The sequence below is a fragment of the Festucalex cinctus genome, chromosome 19 (genome assembly GCF_051991245.1).
Source record: "Festucalex cinctus isolate MCC-2025b chromosome 19, RoL_Fcin_1.0, whole genome shotgun sequence".
Taxonomy (NCBI): Eukaryota; Metazoa; Chordata; class Actinopteri; order Syngnathiformes; family Syngnathidae; genus Festucalex; species Festucalex cinctus.
In genome coordinates this window covers 1,200,338-1,227,536 of record NC_135429.1, presented here as the reverse complement: position 1 = coordinate 1,227,536, position 27,199 = coordinate 1,200,338, and the positions used below count along the sequence as shown (strand labels likewise).

At 38.0% G+C, this 27,199-nt stretch overlaps 3 protein-coding genes and 5 long non-coding RNA genes across 24 annotated transcripts; 5 read left to right on the top strand and 3 right to left on the bottom strand.

Moving 5' to 3' along the window:
• Positions 1–108: 108 nt before the first annotated feature.
• On the top strand, positions 109–9,614 carry LOC144007385 (uncharacterized). 9 transcript variants are annotated; one of them, XM_077506986.1, is made up of 9 exons: positions 109–175; positions 293–381; positions 1,173–1,257; positions 1,650–1,881; positions 2,793–2,880; positions 3,288–6,678; positions 6,755–6,814; positions 8,126–8,287; positions 9,466–9,614. In XM_077506986.1, the coding sequence occupies exons 3-6, from the start codon at positions 1,221–1,223 to the stop codon at positions 3,429–3,431; spliced, it is 501 nt and encodes a 166-aa protein (XP_077363112.1). In that variant the 5' UTR covers positions 109–175; positions 293–381; positions 1,173–1,220; the 3' UTR covers positions 3,432–6,678; positions 6,755–6,814; positions 8,126–8,287; positions 9,466–9,614. The 9 variants fall into 9 exon arrangements, with proteins under 9 accessions (XP_077363112.1, XP_077363119.1, XP_077363113.1 ...); XM_077506993.1 differs by having other exon boundaries at positions 130–381; positions 1,173–1,242; XM_077506987.1 differs by having other exon boundaries at positions 130–381; positions 8,126–8,227.
• dnajc8 (DnaJ (Hsp40) homolog, subfamily C, member 8) lies at positions 3,491–6,221 on the bottom strand. The gene is made up of 9 exons (XM_077506984.1): positions 6,105–6,221; positions 5,684–5,785; positions 5,553–5,609; positions 5,400–5,466; positions 5,218–5,312; positions 4,857–4,928; positions 4,470–4,561; positions 4,335–4,410; positions 3,491–4,258 (listed from the first exon to the last, which is right to left on the bottom strand). Exons 1-9 carry the CDS (start codon positions 6,171–6,173, stop codon positions 4,139–4,141), a joined length of 750 nt encoding a protein of 249 aa, XP_077363110.1. The 5' UTR covers positions 6,174–6,221; the 3' UTR covers positions 3,491–4,138.
• Positions 9,615–10,283: 669 nt separating the features above from the next.
• Positions 10,284–11,571, top strand: LOC144007870 (uncharacterized). The gene is made up of 5 exons (XR_013280435.1): positions 10,284–10,610; positions 10,792–10,826; positions 10,914–11,076; positions 11,149–11,330; positions 11,412–11,571. It is a non-coding gene; the product is annotated as an uncharacterized LOC144007870 (long non-coding RNA).
• LOC144007865 (uncharacterized) lies at positions 11,359–19,870 on the bottom strand. Of its 7 annotated transcripts, XR_013280415.1 has the most exons (9): positions 19,728–19,870; positions 19,441–19,549; positions 19,121–19,204; positions 16,470–16,549; positions 12,710–12,833; positions 12,412–12,588; positions 11,989–12,332; positions 11,724–11,829; positions 11,359–11,478 (listed from the first exon to the last, which is right to left on the bottom strand). It is a non-coding gene; the product is annotated as an uncharacterized LOC144007865 (long non-coding RNA). The 7 variants fall into 7 exon arrangements; XR_013280416.1 differs by having other exon boundaries at positions 16,466–16,549; positions 19,441–19,789; XR_013280420.1 differs by having other exon boundaries at positions 11,724–11,792; positions 19,441–19,787.
• On the top strand, positions 11,635–12,914 carry LOC144007859 (uncharacterized). The gene is made up of 7 exons (XM_077507795.1): positions 11,635–11,800; positions 11,890–11,940; positions 12,014–12,074; positions 12,272–12,335; positions 12,392–12,480; positions 12,565–12,635; positions 12,737–12,914. The coding sequence occupies exons 1-7, from the start codon at positions 11,642–11,644 to the stop codon at positions 12,779–12,781; spliced, it is 540 nt and encodes a 179-aa protein (XP_077363921.1). The 5' UTR covers positions 11,635–11,641; the 3' UTR covers positions 12,782–12,914.
• On the top strand, positions 13,477–21,804 carry LOC144007863 (uncharacterized). 2 transcript variants are annotated; one of them, XR_013280402.1, is made up of 5 exons: positions 13,477–13,892; positions 16,493–16,580; positions 19,721–20,560; positions 20,963–21,193; positions 21,466–21,804. It is a non-coding gene; the product is annotated as an uncharacterized LOC144007863 (long non-coding RNA). The 2 variants fall into 2 exon arrangements; XR_013280403.1 differs by lacking the exons at positions 13,477–13,892; positions 16,493–16,580 and adding an exon at positions 19,276–19,495 and having other exon boundaries at positions 21,466–21,801.
• On the bottom strand, positions 20,347–23,271 carry LOC144007871 (uncharacterized). The gene is made up of 3 exons (XR_013280436.1): positions 22,832–23,271; positions 22,384–22,469; positions 20,347–22,302 (listed from the first exon to the last, which is right to left on the bottom strand). It is a non-coding gene; the product is annotated as an uncharacterized LOC144007871 (long non-coding RNA).
• Positions 22,575–26,608, top strand: LOC144007867 (uncharacterized). 2 transcript variants are annotated; one of them, XR_013280422.1, is made up of 3 exons: positions 23,255–23,566; positions 23,636–24,438; positions 24,508–26,608. It is a non-coding gene; the product is annotated as an uncharacterized LOC144007867 (long non-coding RNA). The 2 variants fall into 2 exon arrangements; XR_013280421.1 differs by having other exon boundaries at positions 22,575–24,438.
• The last annotated feature ends 591 nt before the right edge of the window (positions 26,609–27,199 follow it).

The window sequence follows — 27,199 nt, the reverse complement described above, 5'->3', positions numbered from 1 at the left end:
TTGTTCTAGTGTGGTTGCCGTAGTTGGCGAGCTAAGATGGCGGTACCTTCTGCGCATGCGCGTCACCGATCGTGCCGGGTCACCGATCGAGTCTTGACAGAACTTTTCTTCAAGTTTAAACAAGGCGGAGACTGAGCGCCGAAGGATTTGTGAATCGCAAGAAATCCGCTAGCAGGTTGTTTTAGAATCTATACAATTACGTAGCATAAACATTTCAATGTTTACAACTCATTATTTGCCACAATTGTTCGGTTTTACGAGCAAATTGTTACATCAGCTGTTGTGTTTTTAGCTACAACAAACAAACGCACATGGCAGATATCGGTCGTAATGAGTTTCTGAGTGGGAAGGTCCATTTTTCCCATTGCACGTGGCGGCAAGGTAAGTCTCGATTCCCAAAAGAATTACTTTTGCTGAACAAATAAAGGCAATTTAGTTTAGTTTAATATTTTTTTTAACTACCTGTAATGATAGCAGTTATATCTTTATCCACTAGTTGGCAGTATAGCCTTATGTTTGTGTGTTTGGACAGAACGAGAGTGACCAGGTGGAAACAAGGTGGAATGGCTGTGCTTGAATAAATGGCAATCACCTGACAACATATGTTCCCGCATCATTTCGAGAATAATAGAAGGCAGAACATTACACTACCCAGTTAAAGTTTGCTGCATTTTCACATAAGAAGACGTACGTCATGTTAAACATAAGTCGGTAACTGATGTCATTTCTTCCCGATGTCCTAAAAAAGAAAAAGAAATATATGTAGCTTATGTGCTCCTGAGGCGAAGCTGAAGGGATAAAGTTGAGACGTAACAATTTTGGAGAGTTGTGTTGTTTAGACGCAAAGGGGGTTGACGGCTGTTTTTAAACAGTCTAATCACAGCTCGCCTAATAGCTACAGGTGTAGTGCCATCGGCACGAGTCTTTCAAATATAAAAGCTAAAATTACTTTTATGCCAGCCTTTGTTCTTTTATTTCATTTTTTTGTAATGATGATTTATGTGTGTTGTGTTGTCTAGATGAAGAGAAAGGACACAGCACAAATGAAATAATCAAGCTTTTTACTGCTCTGTTTTGCAAACTACGTCCTCTTTATTTTCTTTGTGCAGTCTCGACCAGGAGAACTATTTTGTTGAAATTGTAACCACTTGCTTTACACATTTTTGTTCCAGTTACAGGGACTGCTCTCAGTCAGCACCGGAAGTTCCAATTCATAAGCCATGGGGAGATTTCCTTGGACAGGTGTGTCTCTTTCAAGTAAGCTTCCCCATCTGCCGGCTCATTCTATGCCAGTCCTGCGTTGCATTTATGTCACCCACTGCCCCCATTTTCCCTCCAGTCATTCGAACGAAGTAGGCTACATACATGCATATCTAATAATTGCTAACATTAACAATACACTTTCCACTGAATTTTAGGCCAATGTCTCGACACTGTTGCCATGTACTGTGTCATTTCCGGTGCTCGACTATTCTTGGTTTCATTGTCTTGCCGTTTAATTGGATGAGCAGGAATTGCGTCTTCTGCTAATCCACTTTAAGAAGCACTGAGACCCATTGGTCAAACACTTTAAAAGGAGACTCACTAGTCCGAAGAACGTTCATGTTACTGTTATGATTTTCCCGTTTTCCCATTTTCATTCGAAATAGTGACAAAGGCACGTTTGAAAATGGATTCCATCTTGTCACTGGGAGCCCCCCTCAAGCAATTCACCAGCACGTGCGCGCCTGGAAAGAGCAGTCCGGCCACAAAGGTCCGCCGGAGCAGCTTCACGCGGCGAAGGAGCATCAGCAGGCGGAGAAGTTTGCCCAGCTGCGGAGGCCAGAAAGTTCCAGACTCGCACTGGCTCCGAGTCTACCAGGCTGAACTGAAGAGGGAGAGGTAAAGTTGATGTTATGATTTTTGAGGCATTATTGTTCAATAGTGCTAGTCGGCCTCAGTGTTCATTAAAGCAGAAAAAAGAAGTTATGGTTACATAAAAGGTAGCTGTTGGAGTTTGAGCAATAAACATAACTACATGTATTAAAGTCAAGTATTTAATAAATGTTTACATATGCCGTAGGTCATTTTTTCCCATTTTAAATTATGCAAATAACTGATTAGAAAAAGCAGGATGAGCATGTGCAGTGGATATAAATTTTTGAAGACGTCCTCATAACATTAAATGTCGAAAAGATTAACACATAACAGGTACGCTTCAAATTTAGCGGGCAAAATATGTAGGGGAAAAAAAGCCTTTTCAAGTCAGTGATTAATCATGATTAATCAAAATTCTAAGATGTGATTAATGTGATTAAAAAATGTAATCGTTTGACAGCTCTAAAATAAATACACGTTTCACGTCTATCCCACACTTTTTTTTTTTATATATTACTTATTAAAATACAAATTGTGCAAATGTTGGAACAATTGACTGGAGCTACTCGCCCGGTTGAGCCCACTTCCAAGTAATACCATAAAAACACATTTGAAAAAACATTTAAAAATCTATGAAATTGTGGATAACTCACAAACAATGAAGCATGTGGCATGACCTGCTTTAATACGTTCCAACCGCTAGGGGGAGGCATACTTCCACGGTCTCATTGGATAAGAGTTGACGTTGTTGTTGCTGTGACGTGTTTAACGAACCACATTCAGTCGGCTTGAGGTTATTTATAATGTGCGACTCCGCTTGAAACATTTGGCCAGACAGTCTTTGGCTTAATGAGGACTTTGCTGCTCGCATGAATAATCCGCTTGGCCGCGATGTTGTACTTATTTAACGCCGCCGTTTGTTTGTCCCCCAAAAGGAAACGACAGCAAGCCGTGCTGGCCAAAAAGAACGCTGAGCGATGCATCAGGAAAAGTCACTTCCGGAGTCATCACTGCCTGCCAAGGGTGCGTGCGTATTTATTATTTCATGCGAAAAATATATATACACTATTCAAAAAAGAAAACATTTCAGTGTCTTTTGTGACACAAGTCTCATATCATATGTCACATTGCTTGATTTTTGACTTGACATAACGGCACCGATTATCGTCTGGGCCGATTATCAGTGCCGATATTTGACTTGACATATCGGCATCGGCCTTTTTACGAATCTGAAAGCCAATAAAGCTGGAATCAAGTTATGCCATTAAATAATAATAAAAAAAATAAAAAAAAGTATAAGTATAAAAGTAGTATAAAAAGTATTTAAAAAAAATAAATAAAAAATTACCAAGAATTTCCCCAAACATCCACAAAAAAAGTCATGACATTTTGTGGCATGTTTTAATTTGAATCTTTCCGTGTTCTTGCAGCAAACAAGCGCAAGCAGAAAAGCGAGCGCAAAAAAGGAGGATTCTCTCTTCGGAGCTTTCCAGGGCCTCAGTCTGGATGGCGTGATGGGAGGAGCCAATGCATCTGCAGCAGCAGGGGGGGGAGATCAGTGCAGTGTCATGTAAACCGCTGACGGACCCTTTTCCAGACAGGCCAGGAGTCGTCAAAGAAGAGGACTTCAACGTTGCACTTGGCAAGGCTTGATGTCATTTATTGAAACACAAATGGCAAAAAAACCCGCAGCAAGATGACATGAAATGCAGCATTGTTAGGTAAGCTGACCAAGTGGACATGTACAGTGATAAAGACGCCACAAAAAGGAGCTGTCTGCCGCTTTCACTCAGGAAAATGCACTTTTTAAACACAGGATTTAAACAAACAAACTACTTCTCCCATTTATAGCTCGCCCACCCGCGCTCTGTGATTGACTGGAGGGGTGTAAATACTGTCTTTCCACAGAAACGTCCCGCTGTTTACAAAACAAAACGGCAAAATACACGCTGGGGGGTGTGGGGATTTAGGATGAAATCACCACCAGAAATGAAGAGAAGCCCATAGCTGTAAATTGAGAAGTAAATTGTTTGTTTAAATCCTGTATTTAAAAAGTGCATTTTCCTGAGTGAAACTGGCAGAGAGGCCCTTTTCAGACAAGTTTATTTTATGAATATATATATTAAAAAAAAAAAAAAAAAGTCACCAACCACTATTTCTGAAGATATTGATGATGCACTGTTTACTTACATGAGGCAGGTATGATTGGACAAGTGTGAACGAGGGCGTATAAAGGAGGGATAACACGGGATGGAAAAGTTACTCGAGTCCCATTTTGACATCATTCTCTCTGCTCCATCTTGACTTTGGGGGGTTTGAGGAAGGACCTGTTCTTTTTCTCTTTGCTCTTTCCCTTCGCCTGGAACGTCCTCCAACTGTCCACGCGGCCGTCTCTCGTTTCCTGTCGAGTGTTTTGACGCAATGGTTAAAAAAAAAAAAAGAGAAAAAAAAGTCGATCAATAAACAGTTCAATTTACCTCAAAGTTTTTCTGCCATTCTCTGTCTCGTTTTGCTTTCTCCGCCGCTTCAATTTCTTCCTCTCGCGCCCGTTTCCTGCACAACAAAAGTTTGTAAAGATTCTTTTCGAGCATGCAGCACCAACTAAAAGTTACCTTTCGTGCATGTCCTTGGCTTCTCTTTCCTTCCTCTTGATGGCAAGCTCGGCAAACAGTTTCATGGTCTGCTTATACACGGCTTGCTTGAACTGGTGGAGGAAACAAGAAATGACTTCCGTCAAGGGTCAGCAAGAAAATATCTGTCTGGTTTTTGCATTTTGGTGGTCAGGCCTCTTTTTTTTTTTTTTTTACATTTGTTTCTGCCTTTTTGCTATCAATTTTCTGATTTTTTTTTTTTTTTTTAGGGGTAAATTTTATGAACGTATGGCAATTTTCACTTTTTTGTTTTTGTTTCTTTTTGCATATTTTAAGTTTTTGAATATTGAATTATTTGTATCCAACTCAATTCATTTCAACATCAACATGTTGACATTTGGCACTTACAACTTCCGGGTCGTCTTCTTCCACTATCTGGACTTTGCCTTCTTTTTTTAACTGTTTCTTTTTCTCTTTTACCTGTAGTGGGCGAAGAACAACAAGCATCGATGAACTTATTGTTTGTTTAAAAAAAAAGTACATCGGAAGAAGACCTCAGAAAAAAAAAAAAAATTGCATAAAACAATACTGATGAAAAAAAAAAAGGCTTTTCAAAATTGTCCAACCATATTCAACACTGTAAAAACAACATATATATATATATATATATATATATATATATATATATAAACAATGACTAAAAGCCCACAATTCACGACATTAAACCTTCGGGACAGCGTTTAAGCTACTATTGGTGACATGCACTCACCATGTGCTCTACATATTCCATTCCCGCCTGAATGACATCTAAGGCCCTCTTCTTCTGGTCTGGATCCTGAAGGAGTTTGTACGCCTTGTCGACAGCTACAACAAACAAAATCATTTCAACCTATAAAGAAACTGATGGTAACAAAATAACACTCTGATACGTGCAACATAAATATGATGTACCTTCAAACGCTTGCTGTGCTCTGTCTGCGTCATCCTGGTTTTTGTCTGGATGGACCAGAATGGATAACTGAGGCGGTAAAAGGGAGTCTTGGTTAGGGAAAAAAAATAAAATAAAAAATGGATACACGCCAATCAAACCGAACAACTTCTTACCGCTCTGAATCTTTTCTTTAGGTCAACATCTGTTGCATCGGGATCAATTTGCAGTACCTAAACATGCAAATGAACATTTATGACTCCGAAAAAAAAAAAATTTGTGAAGGATGCAAGGATAAAATGTTTACCTCAAAGGGGTTTAGATTAAAGTAAGACGATCCAGGCCTGAGCAGTCGATCAATCTGCTGCTTGGACGTCAACACGGAGTCTCTCTTCTCGATCTGCTTCACCTGTAAGTCCACATTTAAACACGTGTTTACATTACAACAGAGCGTAAATCTGACTTAAAAACAAACACAAAAAAAACAAGGTTTCTCTGCAACATTTCGTTGAAGAATAAGCACAAACCGGCGCAGAGTTCTGATTTGTGATTTTAGCACATTTAAAACCAAAGTCTACTCCATCGTTAGCAATGTTTAGCTTGTCCGGCTAGCTGTAGACTCACGCATGCGCGAGGCCCCGGCGGGGATACAACCAGAAACAGCGCCACATGCTTCTTGTTATGAAGCGAATGGCAAATTTAACGAGAACAACTCGATTCTACCATACCTCCGAGTAAAAGTTTTGAAATAAATCATCGGACGAAGCCTGAGAAGACTCGCCACCGCTAGCCGCCATCTTCGCTCGGATTGACGTTGGACGTAAGCGCGTCACGTGATCACGTCGTTCCCGCCCCATGTGCGCCATATTTAGCGTTTTATCGCCGCTCATGTTTACATGACATTTCGTACCGTTAAAAACAAAAACAAAACAAAAAAAACTCTACGTAAATTTAATTACCACATATATATTATATATTATATGGGACTAGCTTTGTTTGTTGTGGGGTAGCAGATAAAATGTAGCAAATTGTTCCAACCAGAGTGGCTGTAGTATAGCACCTCCTGCTGGTCAGGAAACAAACACCGAGCATTTTTTTCGGTGTAAAAGTCGCCTAATAGACGTTGTAAATGAGTTATGCGAAATGGCCACTGGGTGGCAGTTGTGCGCCGTCAGCCTGGGGTGAGCAGTTAATTAAGTTTGAAAGGTTTCACCTCCTCAGGTGACACAGTTTGCGTCACTGTCGTGGTTTGACATTACAAACGTGTGCTACTCCATGTGTTCCTGTTGTTTGGATCTCCATGTAAGTTTGCTTTGGACGATTTTCTTGGGTTTTCATCAGTGCTGTTCATCTGTTTACGTTGTATTTATTGAAATAGGATGTGGACCTCTGAAGTGACTGTTGCAACTCTTTTAGCACTCTTGGTTTGTGGAATGAGGTGCGTTAATTGTCGAGTTATTTTTAATGGATTGGAATGTCTGTTTTAATGTTAGATTAAGTGTGTTTTATTTCTTGGTAAAAATTAGTGGTGTATATGTATGTTTTATTTTTGGGAAGTGCTTATATTTTGTATTATTAAAGTTTGTGTAGTTAAGTAGTTTTTCGTTGCAAATTTGATATTGACCCTTTGCTTTCTTTCTGTATTTCTGTTTCATAGTTTTCACTGTCTTAAAATAAACCACACGTTTGAAACTCTCCATCATGCGTGATCATTGATGCCACAGATGTCGAAATGGTCCTTAGACGTCTAGGCTATAAAAAAAAAAAAAAAAAAAGTCTAAAAATGAAAGTTTGAGACGCCTCGACTAAATTTATACGCACTTATGTTAATCCCCTGTCAATTAAAAACATGTGAAAAGCCTACTTGGTAATTTCAATCTTCTATAGTGATGTTGCATTTATGACATGTAATTGCCTAATCAAAGGGCAAAAAAAAAAAAAAAAAGTAGCCCATGAACACATTGATCAGTTTCAGAATGACTTGTAGGACAAACATTTTATTTGTAGGCAGTAGTTAAAATATGTTACTTGAAATGTACAACTAAATAAAACTACAACATATCCTAAAGCACAGACAGAATGCCACAATAATAGTTTTGTTTTTTTTGTAATTGGAAAATGTTTCAAAATTTGAGCAAACATTTATTTCATTCTTCAACAGCTCGGAGGAGCTAAATGAGAGCAAAGCAGCCGGCGAAAGTCTTGCGGCCTCCCCCAAGGCTCTTCGGCATCTGCTCAACACGCGTGTCGACAGCAGCCGTGGCAATTATTTATCCTGATTTATGGATTAAATATTCCACTTATTTTCCCTCATCTGCATGTTTGTACTTATTTTTGTCACCAGTGGAGAGATGATTTGTAAAATTTATCTATTCATTATTGTATTCTTTAGGTCTTATTTTTTTAGAATCAAAGAATAAAAATGGTGGAAATGTAAGATTTCGTTTACGTTTTATTTTAATCACCAGAGGGCGCTCATCCTTCTTGCCAGTCCTTTGATAAAACATAAAAAAATAGAATACAAAGAATACAATATAGGCCAATTGAAAGAAAAATGTTCTCTGTTGTTGGCTAATTTTGAGGACAAAAGTATACAAAACAACACAATAGAAATTAGCAAACTAAAAAGGAAACAACAAACTGCAGAAAAAAATGCAAAAGAGAAAGGACGGAAAAAAAATCGCGTTTCATATGGTCATCTGCGATTAATTTAACTTTGGCGCCCTCTTGTGGTCTCGTACATCAACAGACCCACCCAAGAGAGGAAATTGGGGCGAGAGAGAAGACCAAACACACGAGGAGTTGCAGACGAGGGCGGACTGGATCCGGGTGCGACGTCCTGAGGCAGTCGGTGGATAAACCTTCATGTTTTGCTGGCATCGGCAAGCCTCCGAAAAGTCCGAAAAGACCGGTCACAACACTCTCCTTCTTCGTCATTGTTTTGTTTTGAAGCTGAGATCATTCTGATTGGGTTCCTTTTATCCTTTACACCTTTTTTATTTTTTTAAATCTCACATTTACCTACCTGTGGACTGGTCACGATATGTTTGGCACAAATTGTGAATAACTCTCCTCGTGAAACAATAGATATTTGAAATGTTTGTAACAATCCGCAGTATGGCACCGCGCCACAAGGTGGCGCCTCCTTGTTTTTGGTATGCCTATACAGCACTTTTTCGTTTTGCCGTGGACTTGCACGACTGACCTGTATATATGACTGGATAGCCGATAGCCCATCCATGCCAGTGCACTGGGCGGCCATCTTGTTACTCCCACCTCGCGAGCAGAAGTACAGATGAGACATATACAGCTCGTAGGCAGGTAGTATAAAGCCGGAAGTGGGGTGGGGCTTTGATAACTATTTTCTTAAGTAAAAAAATAAATAAGTAGATGGTATGTGCTCCATAGCCTTGAAGACCCCCTTTTATCCTTTTATCGCTCAGTTCCTGAGACCCCAATATTGGATTTGGCAGAGACATCTTTTGTTGAATTAGTTATAATTCTTTAATAAAATAAAAATGTACAAGTTTCCTCCTGTAGCTACTAAACATCATGAAGCATATAATTTTATACACATATTGAAGGAAAGTTGTAAAATGTCCGAAGTTCTGTTTAATAAATTAAAACAAAAACAAAAAACACCATAAATCATGCTATTTCTACTAATTACTGTCTCAAATATTTTCTCCAATTTGGATACTGTAAATATATAGAATCGTATGCCGATAAACATTTATTGGGAGGAGCAATATGGCGGCCTCGCATTTGGCTATTGAGAGCGTCGTTCATTGCACGTTACATGGTACTTATTAGAATATTGAATTGAATTGTATGGTCTATATAAAATTAGTACTTTTGTGTGAGGAAAATCAAATAAAAGATCACAGAAATTTACCAGTTTCTAAGTTCAATTTTAAACCTTAATAAATATATCGGTAGTGATATTATTGGTGTATATAAAATGCCCATATCACACAGTTCTACTGCAAAAGGGTCAAGTAAAACAACTGCATCATATTTTCTCGAGATGTTGTATTTGATTGTGCGTTTGTACCTAATGTAATGTCCCCATATGTCACCCCCCTGCAGAGAACATGTGGTGCTCTGGGTCCTCTTCCAAACTGCCTGGCCGCTGTGAGACCACCAGATGACGAGTCGGCAAAAGTGTCCCCACATTTGTTCCCGTGTAATATTGTGAATTCATCTTTGTTTCTCGTAATAAAGCACAAGTAACAAACTCCACTGCCTCTTTACTTCAGTCATAAAGTGACTTAGCAATTCCAAGACGAGCCCCCTGCGGCATGACAATGAAAGCAGACCACACCATGACAAATGTGCTCAAATCGAGTCATGACAAAGTTTACAATTGAAATACTCTATACTGCTATTTGTATGAAAGACTGAGCAATGCTAACGTGCAAGCTGATATTTAAAAAGTGAATGGTCAGTCAAATGTTTCAAGTGGATATCGGGCAGGACAGGTTTAGTGATGGAGGAGAACTTGACATTTTGACTTTGGTAAATGTTCACTTTGATGGCGAAAGGAAACACAAGCAGTCCTGCCAAAGCCAACGTCCATATTACGTTCAAGGATCAATGTGCATTTGGCACTTGGAATACGAAAACATAAATCGCCGCGACTCGGACAAAGTGGCCGAGCGGTAAAAACTTTGCCTGGTGTGCAGACGACCACGGTTCGATCCCCGGTGACCCCAATTTACAATTCAAAAGCAAGAAAGAGTAAGGATCGAACCCGAGCGTGCTGATGCACAGGCAAAGTCATTTACCACTCGACTATCTCCAAGTGAAAAACTTCAGTCGTTTGGTCGTATTTAAATGTTGTTTGACGCATTTGCGGTTTGTTGCGTCATATAACACTTGATGAATACGTTCTAAAAAACGAAACCGGCATGAGAACCACTGGCCGAGTGGTTAAGGATCATGTCTCCGGAGCAGACGAACCGGGTTCAAACCCCCGACGCGGTTGACGAGTCTTACTATGAAGCACTTCCAATGTTTCTCTCTTGCTTATTCAATGCAGTGTTTGTTTCTATGTTAAATAGCGAACTTTTTTATTTTTTGGCTTTTTTTAATAGTGACGTCATCACCGGAAACCTATTTAAGCCGGAAGAAAGGCGACGTTCATTCTTTCTCACCTCAGACAGCATCGCGTCGTCCTCGTCCTCCTGCTGCCCCGCACGAATTTCCACAAGATCTTACAACACTTTGACCAGGTGAGTGTTCGCGCTTTTAATAACTTTAAATTCGCTACTTTTGTTCACTTTTAACGCAATGTAGCACTTTTGGCGTGCTTGCATCTTGCAAACACGTTTGTGCCAGCGTTGCAACTACAAAAATGGTTCCACGAGGTTAAACTGCACCAAAACGCCTTTATTGTCACATTTTTTTTTCCAGAATCGCGACGAAAACAAAGCGACGTTTTCCGGAAGGTAAGTAGACCAAAATTAACAATTACACGGACTGAATCAAGCAGATTTAAATACATGCGTGTTAATTGTCTAATTGTTTGTCTACAGGTGGAAATCTTCAAATTGAGCCTAAAATGGCCGACTTGCTGTGCGTTTCAACGTGGACTCACAAACAAACCAGTTTGTATCAAGTGTTTCTAAATGTCTCCTATCTGTCCACAGGCTTGCATCTTCAACACAACGGCCAGATTGACTGCAAAAATGGCAGAATGCAAGTTTTAATTATATATATCAAACAGACAAAATAAAGTTTCAGGTTGTTGATTCTTATTTCTGTCTACAGGCTCTAAAATGGCCGACTTGCTGTCGTTTGAGGCGTGGCTTCATGAGACTTTCAACTAAGCTAAACTAGCTTGTAAGGCCGACTGTTGTAAAAGTTAAAATGCTTACACAAACGTTGTCGTATCTTTCAGGCCAGCAGCTGCACGTCGTCGTGGAAGAGGCGTCCAGTGCTGCCCTTCACTGGTGAAACACACACGTTCACAAGAGCCCAAATGTTTGACACGTTTATTTCAGCATGTGATTGAACCTCTTGTATCACTTCAGGCATAACGAGCTCGGCACAGGAGATCTGGATGAGATGGACGGCGCTTCAAAGAGCTGTGGAGCAAGACTGGTAACAAGTGAACATATTTTCTTTTTAATGTTTCACCAAAGCAGCAATGAGAAACTGCAGTCAGGACTCTCGTCCAATTCTGGTCCTTCAGGGCCAGAGTCGTGCAGGTTTTACTTTTTTCTGCACAACACCTGATTTTGATCTTTAAGAGTCAGGTGTGATGTACAGAAAAATGCTAAACCTGCAGGATTTGGGCCCTCAAGGACCAGGATTGGGGAAGCCTGCTCAACAAGGTACTTTACCCTCACATGTTCTTCTTGCTGTTGTCCACCAGGTGGTGGTGAAGAGCCTGATTGACAACATGGCTCCTCCTGTGCAGGTCAAAATCATCTTCATCAAGGTTTGGACCTGTTGCAAACATTTAACTTGATTAACTTTTTTTTTTTTTTTTTTTTCTTAAAATTCTAGATGGTGCAGTCCATCAGACATGATCAACTTGTGTCCAACATGAATGCCACCGTAAGCTCCAAACAAATTTGCCAATTAAACATTTCAAAGTGCACTCACCTGCGTTCTCTTTGACTGCATGCAGTGCACCTTCCAGTCCAAGTGGGGCCGGTCGGAGTTTCTGCAATCAAGACGACTCCTTGCAGGTGGTGCTCCAAGCTGCCTCCATTTTCGACGTTTTAGTTTAAAATAAATGAGCATGTTGACTGGTCCCTCGCTTGTGTTGTGCAGGTTTCTGTCCTCTTCACAGGTGTGCTGCTTCAACAGAAGGTTAATTATAAAAGTGCTAAAAATGAGTAATTTCTTGCCATGGTGTCCATCTTGAATGTTCCTTGTGTTGCAGATGAAGCTGCTGGATGTTCCAAGATGAAAGAAATCAGACTGATTGGTGTCGTTGTCCTCAGCTGGTAAGAGAGAAAGTTTGATTTCAGCTTTCAATTGTCTCATTTGAATTTGTGTCCAGTGTGGAGGACGACGGGGTACCTGCTGACGGCCAAAGTTCAACGACGAACCAACAACTTTCGCTTTTCTTGCTGATTTTGCATCCACAAGGTACATGGCAGATGTTGACACTCTTCATTGCACAATCAGGCCAACCTTGATCAACTCGCCTTTTTTTTTTTTTTTCCTCTTTAGGCCGCAAGGAAGGTGATGAGCTTCCTGAAAATGCAGTGGTGTGGAAACAAAGTTACAGAAAACTCATCTTGGTAGGTTTTTCATGCTAAATAATTTTTATTTATTTTTTCCCTGCACTGGAAGTTGACTTAACTTTGTGACTCACTTTTTTTTGTTGTTGTTGTTGTCTTAGGTCCAAGTTCTTCTTCCTGGCCAGCCACTTGACCACATGCAGTGAGCAGCAGACTTTATTTTATTTTTTTAGGTCCATGCGCTTCTTCCTGGCTGACCTGTTGACCACAAGAAGAATATCATCCAACTTGTAACTTTTGTTTGCTTTGTGATTTAATGTCGACTCTGCAAAAGAAAAAATAAAGCTTGATTACAAAAGAACACTTTAATTCTTGATTTGTTTCTCAAAACATCACAAAAACATAACATAAAAAAATCAACTTAAAAAAACACAACATAAAAAAAAATATAAACTTAAAAAAAAAACAACTTTTAAATTCTTTTTTGGGATTTTTTTTTTAGGGTTTTTTTTTTTTAATTTTTTTTTTTGATTTTTTTTTTTTTTTTCTCAAATTGGGCAGGATGAGGCCGGAATACTGCTTTGTGATTGGCTAATAGTTCTGGAAGTGGGCGGAGTAATGAGGAAAAAAGGCTATGATTGGTTGAAAAGTGGGCGTGGCTCTGCAAACTCGAAGCACTGTGATTGGTTGGTGTAAGTGGGCGTGGTTATAAAATTTTGAAGCGACGTGATTGGTCAGAATTGCAAAAGTAAGCCCGTTTTTGCAAAATCGAACACTGTGATTGGTCGGTTTGGGGTGGGCGTGGTTATGCAAATTTGAGCTGCTTCGTGATTGGTGGAGCCAAAACTGGGCGGAGTTAGAGGCAGTCAAAGCAGCAGAGCGCTTCTGGAAGCCATTTTGAAGTGTTGAGGTAAGAGTTTCACATCAGTTACTCCAATGAACACGAGACTTTTTGTGTTCACGTCAGCCAAAGCGGCTCAAATTTGACAATTTGGAGAGCAACAGGAGGAGTAAGATGAGATGACAGAGTGGTAAACTGCTGTCAGACTCAGAATCGTTTGTTTGCCACTACACAGCAAAGGCTTCCAATGCGCCGAGGGCACATTTGACTGATAAAACACAAAGACGCCCGTTCAAGTTGAAGCATTTATTGAACACAAAAGCTTGACATGACAATTTGAAAGCCTTTGAGGCGCTTTTGTGTGGGACCGACTCAGCTGAAGGAGCTCACATGTGACGTCACTTCCTTCCAATGCCACACGGACACCACGTGAGCACACCAACCGACCAACCGACATCTCGCACTGGCAATCAAACGTAAGTGCCGTGTACTTTGCAACATCCTCACACACCTCTGGACAGGTTTTCAAATCACAAGTTCATTTAAAACAAAAAAAACAAGGTAGAAAATGGCGGAGCTAACAGGTGCTCAAAAAGTCATGGAGAAGCCTTTGGCAGACTGACAGAAGAGTTTGTTGTCAAAGCAAAAACTCTTCGTAGGGGCTAACGAGGCATCGCAGGTGTGTCAACATGTTTTTTTTTTGGTTTTTTTTTATCCATGACAAAAAATAGAAAAGATTGATAAAGGTGCTCCTTTAAGTCTATCCTTTTTTTTTTTTTTTTTTTGTCCATTACAAAACTTAGAAAAGATAGAGAAAGGTGCTCCTTTGTTAAATCTATCCTTTTTTACTTATTTATTTTATTTTTGTCCATTACAAACATTTTAAAAGATTTATAAAGGTGCTCTTTGTTAAGTCTAAACTTTTTTTTTTTTTTTTTTTTGTCCATTACAAAAATTAGAAAAGATTGATAAAGGTGCTCCTTTGTTAATTCTATCCTTATTTTTTTGTCCATTAAAAATAAAAATAGAAAAGATTGATATAGGTACTCCATTGTTAAGTCTATCCTTTTTTAAAATTTATTTATTTATTTTATTTTTATCCATTACAAACATTTTAAAAGATTGATAAAGGTGCTCCTTTAAGTCGATCCTTTTTTTTTTTTAAATGTATTTATTTTTTTTGTCCATTACAAAAATTAGAAAAGATTGATAAAGGTGCTCCTTTGTTAAGTCTATCCTTTTTTTTTTTTTTTTTTTTTTTTTGTCCATTACAAAAATTAGAAAAGATTGATAAAGGTGCTCCTTTGTTAATTCTATCCTTATTTTTTTGTCCATTAAAAAAAAAATAGAAAAGATTGATATAGGTACTCCATTGTTAAGTCTATCCATTTTTAAAATTTATTTATTTATTTTATTTTTGTCCATTACAAACATTTTAAAAGATTGATAAAGGTGCTCCTTTGTTCAGTCTATCCTTTTTTTTTTAAATTTATTTATTTTATTTTTGTCCATTACAAAAATTAGAAAAGATTGATAAAGGTGCTCCTTTGTTAAGTCTATCATTTTTTATTTATTTATTTATTTTATTTTTGTCCATAAAGGTGCTCCTTTGTTAAGTCTATCCTTTTTTTTTTTTTTTTTTTTTTCCCCCATTACAAAAATTAGAAAAGATTGATAAAGGTGCTCCTTTGTGAAGTCTATCCTTTTTTCTTTTTTTTTTTCATTACAAAAATTAGAAGATTGATAAAGGTGCTCCTTTGTTAAGTTATCCTTTTTTTTTTTTTTTGTCCAATACAAAAATTAGAAAAGATTGATAAAGGTGCTCCTTTGTTAAGTCTATCATTTTTTATTTTTTATTTTTTTTTATCCATTACAAAAATTAGAAAAGATTGATAAAGGTGCTCCTTTGTTAAGTCTATCCTTTTTTTTTTCTTTTTTTTTTCTTCTCATTACAAAAATTAGAAGATTGATAAAGGTGCTCCTTTGTGAAGTCTATCCTTTTTTCTTTTTTTTTTTCATTACAAAAATTAGAAGATTGATAAAGGTGCTCCTTTGTTAAGTCTATCCTTTTTTTTTTTTTCCCCCATTACAAAAATTAGAAAAGATTGATAAAGGTGCTCCTTTAAGTCTATCCTTTTTTTTTCTTTTTTAATTATTTTTTTTTTGTCCATTACAAAAATTAGAAAAGATTGATAAAGGTGCTCCTTTGTGAAGTCTATCCTTTTTTCTTTTTTTTTTCATTACAAAAATTAGAAGATTGATAAAGGTGCTCCTTTGTTAAGTTATCCTTTTTTTTTTTTTTTTTTTTGTCCAATACAAAAATTAGAAAAGATTGATAAAGGTGCTCCTTTGTTAAGTCTATCATTTTTTATTTTTTATTTTTTTTTATCCATTACAAAAATTAGAAAAGATTGATAAAGGTGCCCCTTAAAGTGCTTTTTTTTTTTTTTTGTCCTTTGTCCATTACAAAAATTAGAAAAGATTGAGAAAGGTGCTCCTTTGTTAAGTCTATCCTTTTTTTTTCTTTTTTTTTTTTCTCATTACAAAAATTAGAAGATTGATAAAGGTGCTCCTTTGATAAGTCTATCCTTTATTTATTTTTTTGTCCTTTGTCCATTACAAAAATTAGAAAAGATTGATAAAGGTGCTCCTTTAAGTCTATCCTTTTTTTTTCTTTTTTTTATCCATTACAAAAATTAGAAAAGATTGATAAAGGTGCTCCTTTGTTAAGTCTATCCTTTATTTATTTTTATTTTTTGTCCTTTGTCCATTACAAAAATTAGAAAAGATTGATAAAGGTGCTCCTTTAAGTCTGTCCTTTTTTTTTTTTTTTTTTTTTTTTTTTTTTTTTTTTTTTTTGTCCATTACAAAAATTTGAAAAGATTGATAAAGGTGCTTCTTTAAGTCTATCCTTTTTTTTTTCTTTTTTTTTTTTTGTCCATTACAAAAAATTTTAAAAGATTGATAAAGTTGCTCCTTTGTTAAGTGTTTTTTTTTGTTTTTTTTTGTGTCCTTTGTCCATTACAAAATCACAACACTGCGTACTTACTCACAATCATCATGTGTCCAAATGCAGGTTGCCGTCCATCCGTCTGTCCGTCCAGTCTGTCGGCTGCTGAAAGGTCCCCCGAGGCTGTCAATCATCCAGACAAAAAAACAAAGCAGTGAGTCACATTGTCAACACTTTTCACAATGGCCACATAATGATCAGAATCAGATGTCGTCAATATGCCAAAATGAGTTCAAATTAGAAGTCAAACAGGCAACAAACGGATCCTCCATCAGTCCTTCACCTTCCCGTGGAAAAAGATTACTTGATTCGGGCAATATGACTCTCAAAAATGAAAAATGATCTTGAAAAGATATTTTCCATCTCAAAAATATGAAAATGTTTTTAAAAACAGTTTTACCTTGACAATACAGTTTGCGTCATAAGAGTATTTAAAAATATATATACCAACTTGAATATCACATAATAACACAAGTAATCGCTTCAACAAAATTTCAAGCTCAGAAAATGTGAACTTTACATATTCAGATTTTATATTGCAATAGAGAAAAAAATACATGCTAAATATAAAAAGCTTAATTATGGCTGCAACTAACTGCAATAATTGATTAATCTGTCGATTATTCTGCAGGGCAATTAATTGGATAGGAAAAAAAAAAACTTTACATTTCATTATTTCAATATTAGTTGAAAGTTTACCATGCACAATAAACGGATTATGATTACTGTAAAACTATTTTTTGAAAAAAAAATAAAATATATATATATATATATATATATATATATATATATATATATAATATAATAATATCCCCAAAAGAAAGTAACATTGTTTAGGCAGTACCTACGGGTTGAAGAAAAAAACAAAAAAACAACAACAAAAAAACAACTGCTTTTTAGCACATTTCAATTGAAACTTATTTTAATAAGCATAAAGTGCAAAAACAAGATTTTTAAAAACCTTTCAAAAACCTTCATTAAGTCTGAAAATCACAACAGTATTTTTTTTTTCTCAATCTACACTGTTAGAAATTTGTTCCACAAGTCCCATTACTGCCTTTCTCAATAAGGTTTATGTGAAAATAGTTTCATGGATTTTTTTTTTTTTTTTTTTTAAAGAACTGTGACAGTAACAATATATAGGTTTGTAATTAGTACATCAATGTTGATCTCCACTCTTATAAATCAGAATAACTTTTGCTGTTTTCGTTTTGAGAGGTTGCACTATAAATTTGACAATACTTGATATTAAAGCCGTATCAATATTTAAACAGTCAGTGGACTTTAAGAAAATAAAAAAAAATAAAAAAGACAAACAATTCATCAATGATGACGATGGTTTGAAATTGTGCTCGGAATGGCCTTTGAAAATTCCAAAGTATGAGTCTCCATACAGCAGCAAAATAAAAGCTACATCCAAATTGATAACCCAAAATGAGAGACACCTTTCATATGGCGACACGCCATACTCCAATGTTGGGCTTAGTCGAACTATTTCAATAAATATATATATTTTTTCAATCTTTAAACAGTTTTTCTCATTCTTTATGACAGGTCGTCTTAAAAAAAAAAAGATTTCTTTTTTTAAACAAATGTTCAGAAATTATTAGCAGTATTCATATTATGAGGAGCTTGTGCAAGTGTAAAGTTAGTGTGTTTTGGTCTGTGGATATTTCTTTAAAAACAAATATTAAAAATAAGAGTGAGTCGTGATTTGATTTTCATTTTAAAATAGATTGAAATACAACTTGATTTTCTCGTTTGGCTGTCTGGAACGGGTCAGGAGAAGTCTCATTACTGTTTTAGTGAGTGAGTGAGAGAGATTTAAAAATACTTTAAAAATATATAAGACATTTAAAAATATTTGTAAAAATATAAGATACATTTTTAAAAAAAATAACTACAAGAGACATTTAAAAATATTTAAAAAAAATACAAGATATTTAAAAATATAAAAGAATAGACATTTAAAAGTATTTTTATAAAATGAGACATATAAAAATAATTTTATAAAATATGAAACATTTAAACATTTTTAAAAATAGACATTTAAGAATATTTTTAAAAAACAAGACATTTAAAAATATTTATATTAAAATGACATTTAAAAATAGGAGATGTCTGATGTATGTCGTTTTTATTATTATTATTATTATTATTATTATTATTATTGCATTAAAAGACGGGTACCGGTAATTATGTCTACATGTGTAGTTTGTCTAATTTTGTCTGGAGATGGTCACATAGAATCGATATTGGGGTTGTTCTTTGTTTTGTTTTGGGTTTTTTTTGGGGGGGGGGGGGGGGTTAGATGTCAATGTCGCCATCTCCTGGCCAGTATGAGAAATGCTCGGGGTGACAACTTCGAGATCCAAAAACAAAAATACAAGTCGGTTTTTTTTTTCGGCTTGTGCCTCGTGCTGTCTCCTTTTTACGTTGTTGAAGTAAAAATTGATAATTAAACTGTTACTAGGCTTTCCTTTCTCGTTCCAGACAACCAAACGAGAATAACGAGCTGTATTTCAAATTTGGGGGTTTCTATTTTAAAACGAAAATGAAATAATATGACTCGTTTTTCTATTTCTATTATATGTTTTCAAACGAATATTAAATGACCCAAAGAGTGAGAATGTTTTGAGCGACTCTCCACCAGCGGCACAAGAACAAAACAGGAGCAAAATAGGCATGTGTTACCTTTTGTAGAAGATGTTGGTGACGAGATGTAGCAATTTGTAGCATGTGAAGCCATTACTCTCTTTTTATTGTGGCCGTCAGCTTCTGTTTGGAGAAGAAAACAAGATTCAAGTCAAGCGTTTTCCTTGATTGACTTTTGATTGACAGCTGAGTGCTACTTGTAGGCGTGCTAGCTGCCTAGCCACCCGGCTTTGTTGACATATTAGTAAACGAGCTTCCAATGACCTTGCGAGTAACATTAAACAAGCTCAAATGTTATCAAGAGCCTTCTAGGTCGTGTATTAGTCATACACATATAAAGGGCAGTTTAAAATACTCACTCGAACGACAGGACTGCGATTGATTGAAGGCTTGCTTCTGCTTCCTATACGTACGGTAAGCGAGAACGTTCAATTCACATGAAGGCAAAGTGCGTGGTTGTCAGGTTGTCTGAACAAAAAAAACAAAAAAAATTACGTTGAGGTTCATAATATATACATATTTGTTTGTTTGTTTGTACATCTTCGGGTAATCCGATTGAGTTAGAGAAACACTTCCAAATATCTTTCAAAACAAATAGTAAAAATTTGGTCAAAACATCTTTTTTTCATTCTTGGTAAGTCCTTACAACAGACAGCGGGCGGCGCTAGTGTGCAACAAGCGGAAGAATTTGAATGGTGGCCTGACGTCACGTCCGACTGCAGCTCGCTTGATGCAGGTTTGTTTGTTTTTTTTTCTGCGACCATATGCGTGGTCTTCTGTCAGCTCGGCAGGTGAGCACACGATCAACTTTTTGGCGTTTGTTGCCCTTTCTCACATGACGTTTTGCTTCTTGTAGGATTCGCACATTTGAGGGAAAAGAGCGTTTGAGGTTTGAGCACATCACGTCACAATGCGTTTCTTTGCTTCCTTGAGAACGACTCGCTCTTTTAACACCGTTTCAAACTTTATTTTATTTTTTTCCTGCTGGCCAGCAATCTGTTGGCGTTAGGGAAACACTTCCAAACAATCTTTCAAAACTAATAGTAAATTGAGTTTGTGTCACGGAAATGAAAATGGCGAATGTGCTTTGTTGAAATAACCTGCTCAGTTGTCGACGCCAAAATTTGGTCAGAACATTTTTTTTTTTCATTCTTGGTAAGTCCTCCTTACAACAGACAGCGTGCACAAGTTCACCATGTATCATTGCTCGCCGATTTATCAACTGTTTGACCTATTTTCTTGGTCACACTGATTGTTTTCAAATACACTCGCATTGATGCTCTCCCTTCACCGCAAGGGGGCGCACTTTAACGGGACGTCACACTGGTTGGCTGTTCGAACAAAGCCAAGGGGGAAAATGGTCGGTCTTTTTTCCGAATTCCGAAAATAATTAGGAACCAGGGCCTGGAGACAGGAGTGCGGACTCCGGAGGGAAGTCGTTACTTTGGGCTCGTGTGTGCAGCGATCACTTTGTGAGCGGTAAGCTTGTTTACCTTTATTTGATGCATGAGGATTAATAACGTTTCGACCGCCCATATATGGGCAAGTTGCTTATGTTTTGGATTCATGAGCAAGCAAGTTCGGTAGTACAAGCTGGCTAGCGGACGTTAGCCGAAAGCTAACATCGAACATTTTCACCCAAGTAGTGCCAGTGCAAAGTGTTTACTGCTGAAATTGGATTGATTAGTCTTGGGCTTTTAATGCCGATAACATGTTTTTTGGTGGCAAAATGTAAACTTGGGAAAAAAAAGAGACAGAAGGGGCTGATGCAAGAAAACAGACCCCCGGTAGCCTACACATCATGCTAAAGAACTTATTCACGGCCACCCTACTGCGGTAAAATAACCAGTCTTTCCATATTTTATTTGTTTATTTTAACAGGTCGCCCTGCGCCCGTTTTTCTGTCCAATCATCCCGACTGGGCTCCAACATTAAAGTTGGGTCCCAAGTTACAACATCTATGTCTCAGCCCAGTCGGTGCCAAGATATGAACGTGCACAGGAGAGACAAGCAAAGAAAAGACGACTCGAAGTGGCAGAGATTGTTGCAGTTATGCAGCCAGATGGCTCCAGTAACCTGTACCCTCAAGTACTGCTGACATCATTGACTCTGGTATGCCACTCAGAATTCATTGCATGATATATTGTATGCATGAGTGAATGTATGTGTTTGTTTGTGTGTGTACACGCACCTTATATTTTAGAGACATTTGGAAGTGTTTATAGAAATAAGTATTTGCCTGTAGCAATGTTCATACATTAAAAAATGCAACAAAATGTGTACATTTCTTTTACACTGACAAAAAAACTATACTACTTTACTATATTAAACCTATTACTGGTACCGTATTTTTTTGTGATTTTTTTCTTTATTTTTTTCTTTAGGGATCTCATGCCACACCGACTTGATTGCCAATGACATGATGGAAACGAAGGCGAGCATCAAAGCATTGGAGGAGGACAACATGCGACTGTTTGTTTGGCGCTAATAAAGGCAGCGATTATACAAATTCTATTGTTGGGTTTGTTTACAAAGCTATACATAATACAAATGACAGGATTTGACTCAATGTGCAATATGGTCCCTCTTAAAGTAATGGCATAAATCTCTATTATTTCTAAAAGCACAAAAAATGAAGTGAATAATGATTAGATGTAGTAATTTCAGGGATAAAATTGAACTGTTAATTAATGTATTTATTTTAGCACAGGTGCCTACCATCCTGAGATGACGGTATGATGTAATGTTGATGGGGTACGCAATGACTTTCATTATACTATGTACAGAGGAAAAAGTTGCTCTCTTTTAAATTTGTTTAATGTAAGACAAGTACCAGTACTGTGTTACAATTTTCCCAATAATCCTTGTTTCACACTTGTCACAAAACCACTGTCCTTTTGGCAGTCTAGATTGGCACACTTCAAGTGATATCATTTGATTTTACAATCTGCTGCAGCACAAAAAACTACTTTATTCCGCATCTTTGAAGTACATGAGCAAGTGGTAGGTGACAGCGGCTGAGCAGGAACACTGGAAGTCCACTGCTGATCTAGTAAATGCTCTCCCGAGCAGTTCAGGTAAGGAGGGGATTTTGGGGGAAAAAAACTCTGGCTTTTCCAACTGGCCAAAACGAGCGATCTGGGTGGACTCGCTCAATCACACTTTGTCCACACCACAAAGTCGCAGAAGTCCCGTCCAGTTAAACTCATCTGTGCCTGAATCTGAAAATATTACAAACATTGTAATAAAAATATGAAACATAGAATTAAATAAGAAACTACAAAAAGTAAAGCCATACATACCTGGTAATACTATTGGTGTTGTCGTGACAAGTGTGGGAATTGTTGCCATCTGGCACCAGACAGAAATTGGGTGTTGTGACAGCCTCCTTAACGGTGAGATCATAAGAAAAGCTGTCAGTATGCTCAGTAGTTAGTAGTTACCATGAACACGTTTTATTGTACTGGAAACTGAAGCTAAAAATACATCCTCCTTAAGCATTTAGAATAAGTTGATTAAGTTACATGTAACTAGTGAAAGGGTAGATTTAAATTTAATTAAGCCACGGGGAGGCTGTGCATAGTTACTTTTTATTCTTATACGCTCTGCCATATTTGCCTGTTATAAAATTATTAGAAAAACCACATCAGGTAAACCCAGCTGTGCATGTAAACACAATGATAACAGGAAGCCTGAGAACAAATCAACATTTTTGTGTGCAGAATTACCAACACCATGTGGTTTACTTACGTGCAACAGCAACCGTTTCTTCTGATGCGATGTTAAAGTTTACACTCTGTATCCACCCGCTTACAAAATAATTGTAAGCCTCCAGGGATTTGTTGGCGTGTTATGGAGCATGTTGTCAACACGAGGTAGGGAAAGATGTCCAGAGATGTCACATTTGGCCAGCAAGCTTTCTCCGTCAAAAAAAAAATCACCCTTGGTCAGGACATAATTAGGATCAATCCCGCCACACAGAGACACCTTCTGCCTGTATCGTTGTTTTTGATCTTCCGGTAAATCGTGAAAATACTGCGAAAATGACATCAGGTTGATAAGCTCTACCGTGTAACTCGCGAGTGTACCTTGTGAACCGGCGGACACCCAATATGGCGCCCGAAGGAAAAACTCCCATGATGCATTACGATGTGCAAGCGACCTATAGATGGCGACCCGCGTGCTTGTGGGTTTTTTTTTTTTATGTAAGTATTTATTTATCAACAAATGAAGCTTACAGCCTTACAAAAACATATGTACATCTGAGCGATCTCAAAAACAAAAGTGAAAAACCAACAACAGAGATATGTTGTTATAAAGGTGAGACACTTTTGCAGTCCTGATGAAAGGCCAGCGGGCGGCGCTCGTGTGCAACAAGCGGAAAAATTTGAATGGTGGACTGACGTCACGTCCGACTGCAGCTCGCTTGATGCAGGTTTGTTTGTTTTTTTTCTGCGACCATATGCGTGGTCTTCTTTCAGCTCGGTAGGTGAGCACACGAGCAACTTTTTGGCGTTTGTTGCCCTTTCTCACATGACGTTTTGCTTCTTGTAGGATTCGCACATTTGAGGGAAAAGAGCGTTTGAGGTTTGAGCACATCACGTCACAATGCGTTTCTTTGCTTCCTTGAGAACGACTCGCTCTTTTAACACCGTTTCAAACTTTATTTTATTTTTTTCCTGCTGGCCAGCAATCTGTTGGCGTTAGGGAAACGCTTCCAAACAATCTTTCAAAACTAATAGTAAATTGAGTTTTTGTCACGGAAATGAAAATGGCGAATGTGCTTTGTTGAAATAACCTGCTCAGTTGTCGACGCCAAAATTGGTCAGAACATTTTTTTTTTTCATTCTTGGTAATTAAGTCCTCCTTACAACAGACAGCGTGCACAAGTTCACCATGTATCATTGCTCGCCGATTTATCAACTGTTTGACCTATTTTCTTGGTCACACTGATTGTTTTCAAATACACTCGCATTGACGCTCTCCCTTCACCGCAAGGGGGCGCACTTTAACGGGACGTCACACTGGAAGGGTCTATATATGGCGACCCGCGTGCTTGTGGGGTTTTTTTTTATAAGCATTTATTTATCAACAAATGAAGCTTACAGGCTTACAAAAACATAGACATGTACATCTGGGCGATCTCAAAAACAAAAGTGAAAAACCAACAACATAGATATGTTGTTATAAAGGTGCGACACTTTTGCAGTCCTGATGACAGGCCAACGGGCGGCGCTCGTGTGCAACAAGCGGAAAATTTTGAATGGTGGGCTGACGTCACATCCGACTGCAGCTCGCTTGATGCAGGTTTGTTTGTTTTTTTTCTGCGACCATATGCGTGGTCTTCTTTCAGCTCGGTAGGTGAGCACACGAGCAACTTTTTGGCGTTTGCTGCCCTTTCTCACATGACGTTTTGCTTCTTGTAGGATTCGCACATTTGAGGGAAAAGAGCGTTTGAGGTTTGAGCACATCACGTCACAATGCGTTTCTTTGCTTCCTTGAGAACGACTCGCTCTTTTAACACCGTTTCAAACTTTATTTTATTTTTTTCCTGCTGGCCAGCAATCTGTTGGCGTTAGGGAAACGCTTCCAAACAATCTTTCAAAACTAATAGTAAATTGAGTTTTTGTCACGGAAATGAAAATGGCGAATGTGCTTTGTTGAAATAACCTGCTCAGTTGTCGACGCCAAAATTGGTCAGAACATTTTTTTTTTTCATTCTTGGTAATTAAGTCCTCCTTACAACAGACAGCGTGCACAAGTTCACCATGTATCATTGCTCGCCGATTTATCAACTGTTTGACCTATTTTCTTGGTCACACTGATTGTTTTCAAATACACTCGCATTGACGCTCTCCCTTCACCGCAAGGGGGCGCACTTTAACGGGACGTCACACTGGAAGGGTCTATATATGGCGACCCGCGTGCTTGTGGGGTTTTTTTTTATAAGCATTTATTTATCAACAAATGAAGCTTACAGGCTTACAAAAACATAGACATGTACATCTGGGCGATCTCAAAAACAAAAGTGAAAAACCAACAACATAGATATGTTGTTATAAAAGTGAGACACTTTGGCAGTCCTGATGACAGGCCAGCGGGCGGCGCTAGTGTGCAACAAGCGGAAAATTTTGAATGGTGGGCTGACGTCACATCCGACTGCAGCTCGCGTGATGCAGGTTTGTTTGTTTTTTCTGCGACCATATGCGTGGTCTTCTGTCAGCTCGGCAGGTGAGCAACGATCAACTTTTTGGCGTTTGTTGCCCTTTCTCACATGACGTTTTGCTTCTTGTAGGATTTGCACATTTGAGGGAAAAGAGCGTTTGAGGCTCGAGCACATCACGTCACAATGCGTTTCTTTGCTTCATTGAGAACGGCTCGCTCTTTTACCACCGTTTCAAACTTTATTTTAGTTTTTTTCTTGCTGGCCAGCAATCAGTTGGCGTTAGGGAAACACAAACAATCTTTCAAAACTATTAGTACATTAAGTTTTTGTCACGGAAATGAAAATGGCGAATGTGCTTTGTTGAAATAACCTGCTCACTTATCGATACCAAAATTGGTCAAAACGTGTTTTTTCATTCTTGGTAAGTCCTCCTTACAACAGACAGCGTGCACAAGTTCACCATGTATCATTGCTCGCCGGTTTATCAACTGTTTGACCTGTTTTCTTGGTCACACTGATTGTTTTCAAATACACTCGCATTGACGCTCTCCCTTCACCGCAAGGGGGCGCATTTCAACGTCACGTCACACTGGAAGGGCGACCCGCGTGCTTGTGGGATATGTTGTGAAAAAGGTGAGACACTTTTGCAGTCCTGATGACAGGCCAGCAGGCGGCGCTAGTGTGCAACAAGCGGAAAAAACGCAACAGCGTGCACAAGTTCACCATGTATCATTGCTCGCCGATTTAACAACTGTTTGACCTATTTTCTTGGTCACACTGATTGTTTTCAAATACGAGTGCATTAGATGCATATAATTTATATATGTATTGAAGGCAATTGTAAAATGTTTAATAAATTAAAAAGAAAAACATAAAACATGCGGCCTCGCATTTGGCTATTGAGATCGCCGTCCATCGTTACATGGTACTTATTAGAATATTGAATTGAATTGTGTGGTCTACATAAAATTAGTACTTTTGTGTGAGGAAAATCAAATAAAAGATCACAGAAATCTATCAGTTGCTTCATTCAGTTTTAAACCAAAATAAATATATCGGTAGTGATATTATTGGTGTATATAAAATGCCCATATCACACAGTTCTACTGCAAAAGGGTCAAGTAAAACAACTGCATCATATTTTCTCGAGATGTTGTATTTGATTGTGCGTTTGTACCTAATGTAATGTCCCCATATGTCACCCCCCTGCAGAGAACATGTGGTGCTCTGGGTCCTCTTCCAAACTGCCTGGCCGCTGTGAGACCACCAGATGACGAGTCGGCAAAAGTGTCCCCACATTTGTTCCCGTGTAATATTGTGAATTCATCTTTGTTTCTCGTAATAAAGCACAAGTAACAAACTCCACTGCCTCTTTACTTCAGTCATAAAGTGACTTAGCAATTCCAAGACGAGCCCCCTGCGGCTTGACAATGAAAGCAGACCACACCATGACAAATGTGCTCAAATCGAGTCATGACAAAGTTTACAATTGAAATACTCGTCTGCTATTTGTATGAAAGACTGAGCAATGCTAACGTGCAAGCTGATATTTAAAAAGTGAATGGTCAGTCAAATGTTTCAAGTGGATATCGGGCAGGACAGGTTTAGTGATGGAGGAGAACTTGACATTTTGACTTTGGTAAACGTTCACTTTGATGGCGAAAGGAAACACAAGCAGTCCTGCCAAAGCCAACGTCCATATTACGGTAAGGATCAATGTGCATTTGGCACTTGGAATACGAAAACATAAAACGCCGCGACTCGGACAAAGTGGCCGAGCGGTAAAAACTTTGCCTGGTGTGCAGACGACCACGGTTCGATCCCCGGTGACCCCAATTTACAATTCAAAAGCAAGAAAGAGTAAGGATCGAACCCGAGCGTGCTGATGCACAGGCAAAGTCATTTACCACTCGACTATCTCCAAGTGAAAAACTTCGGTCGTTTGGTCGTAT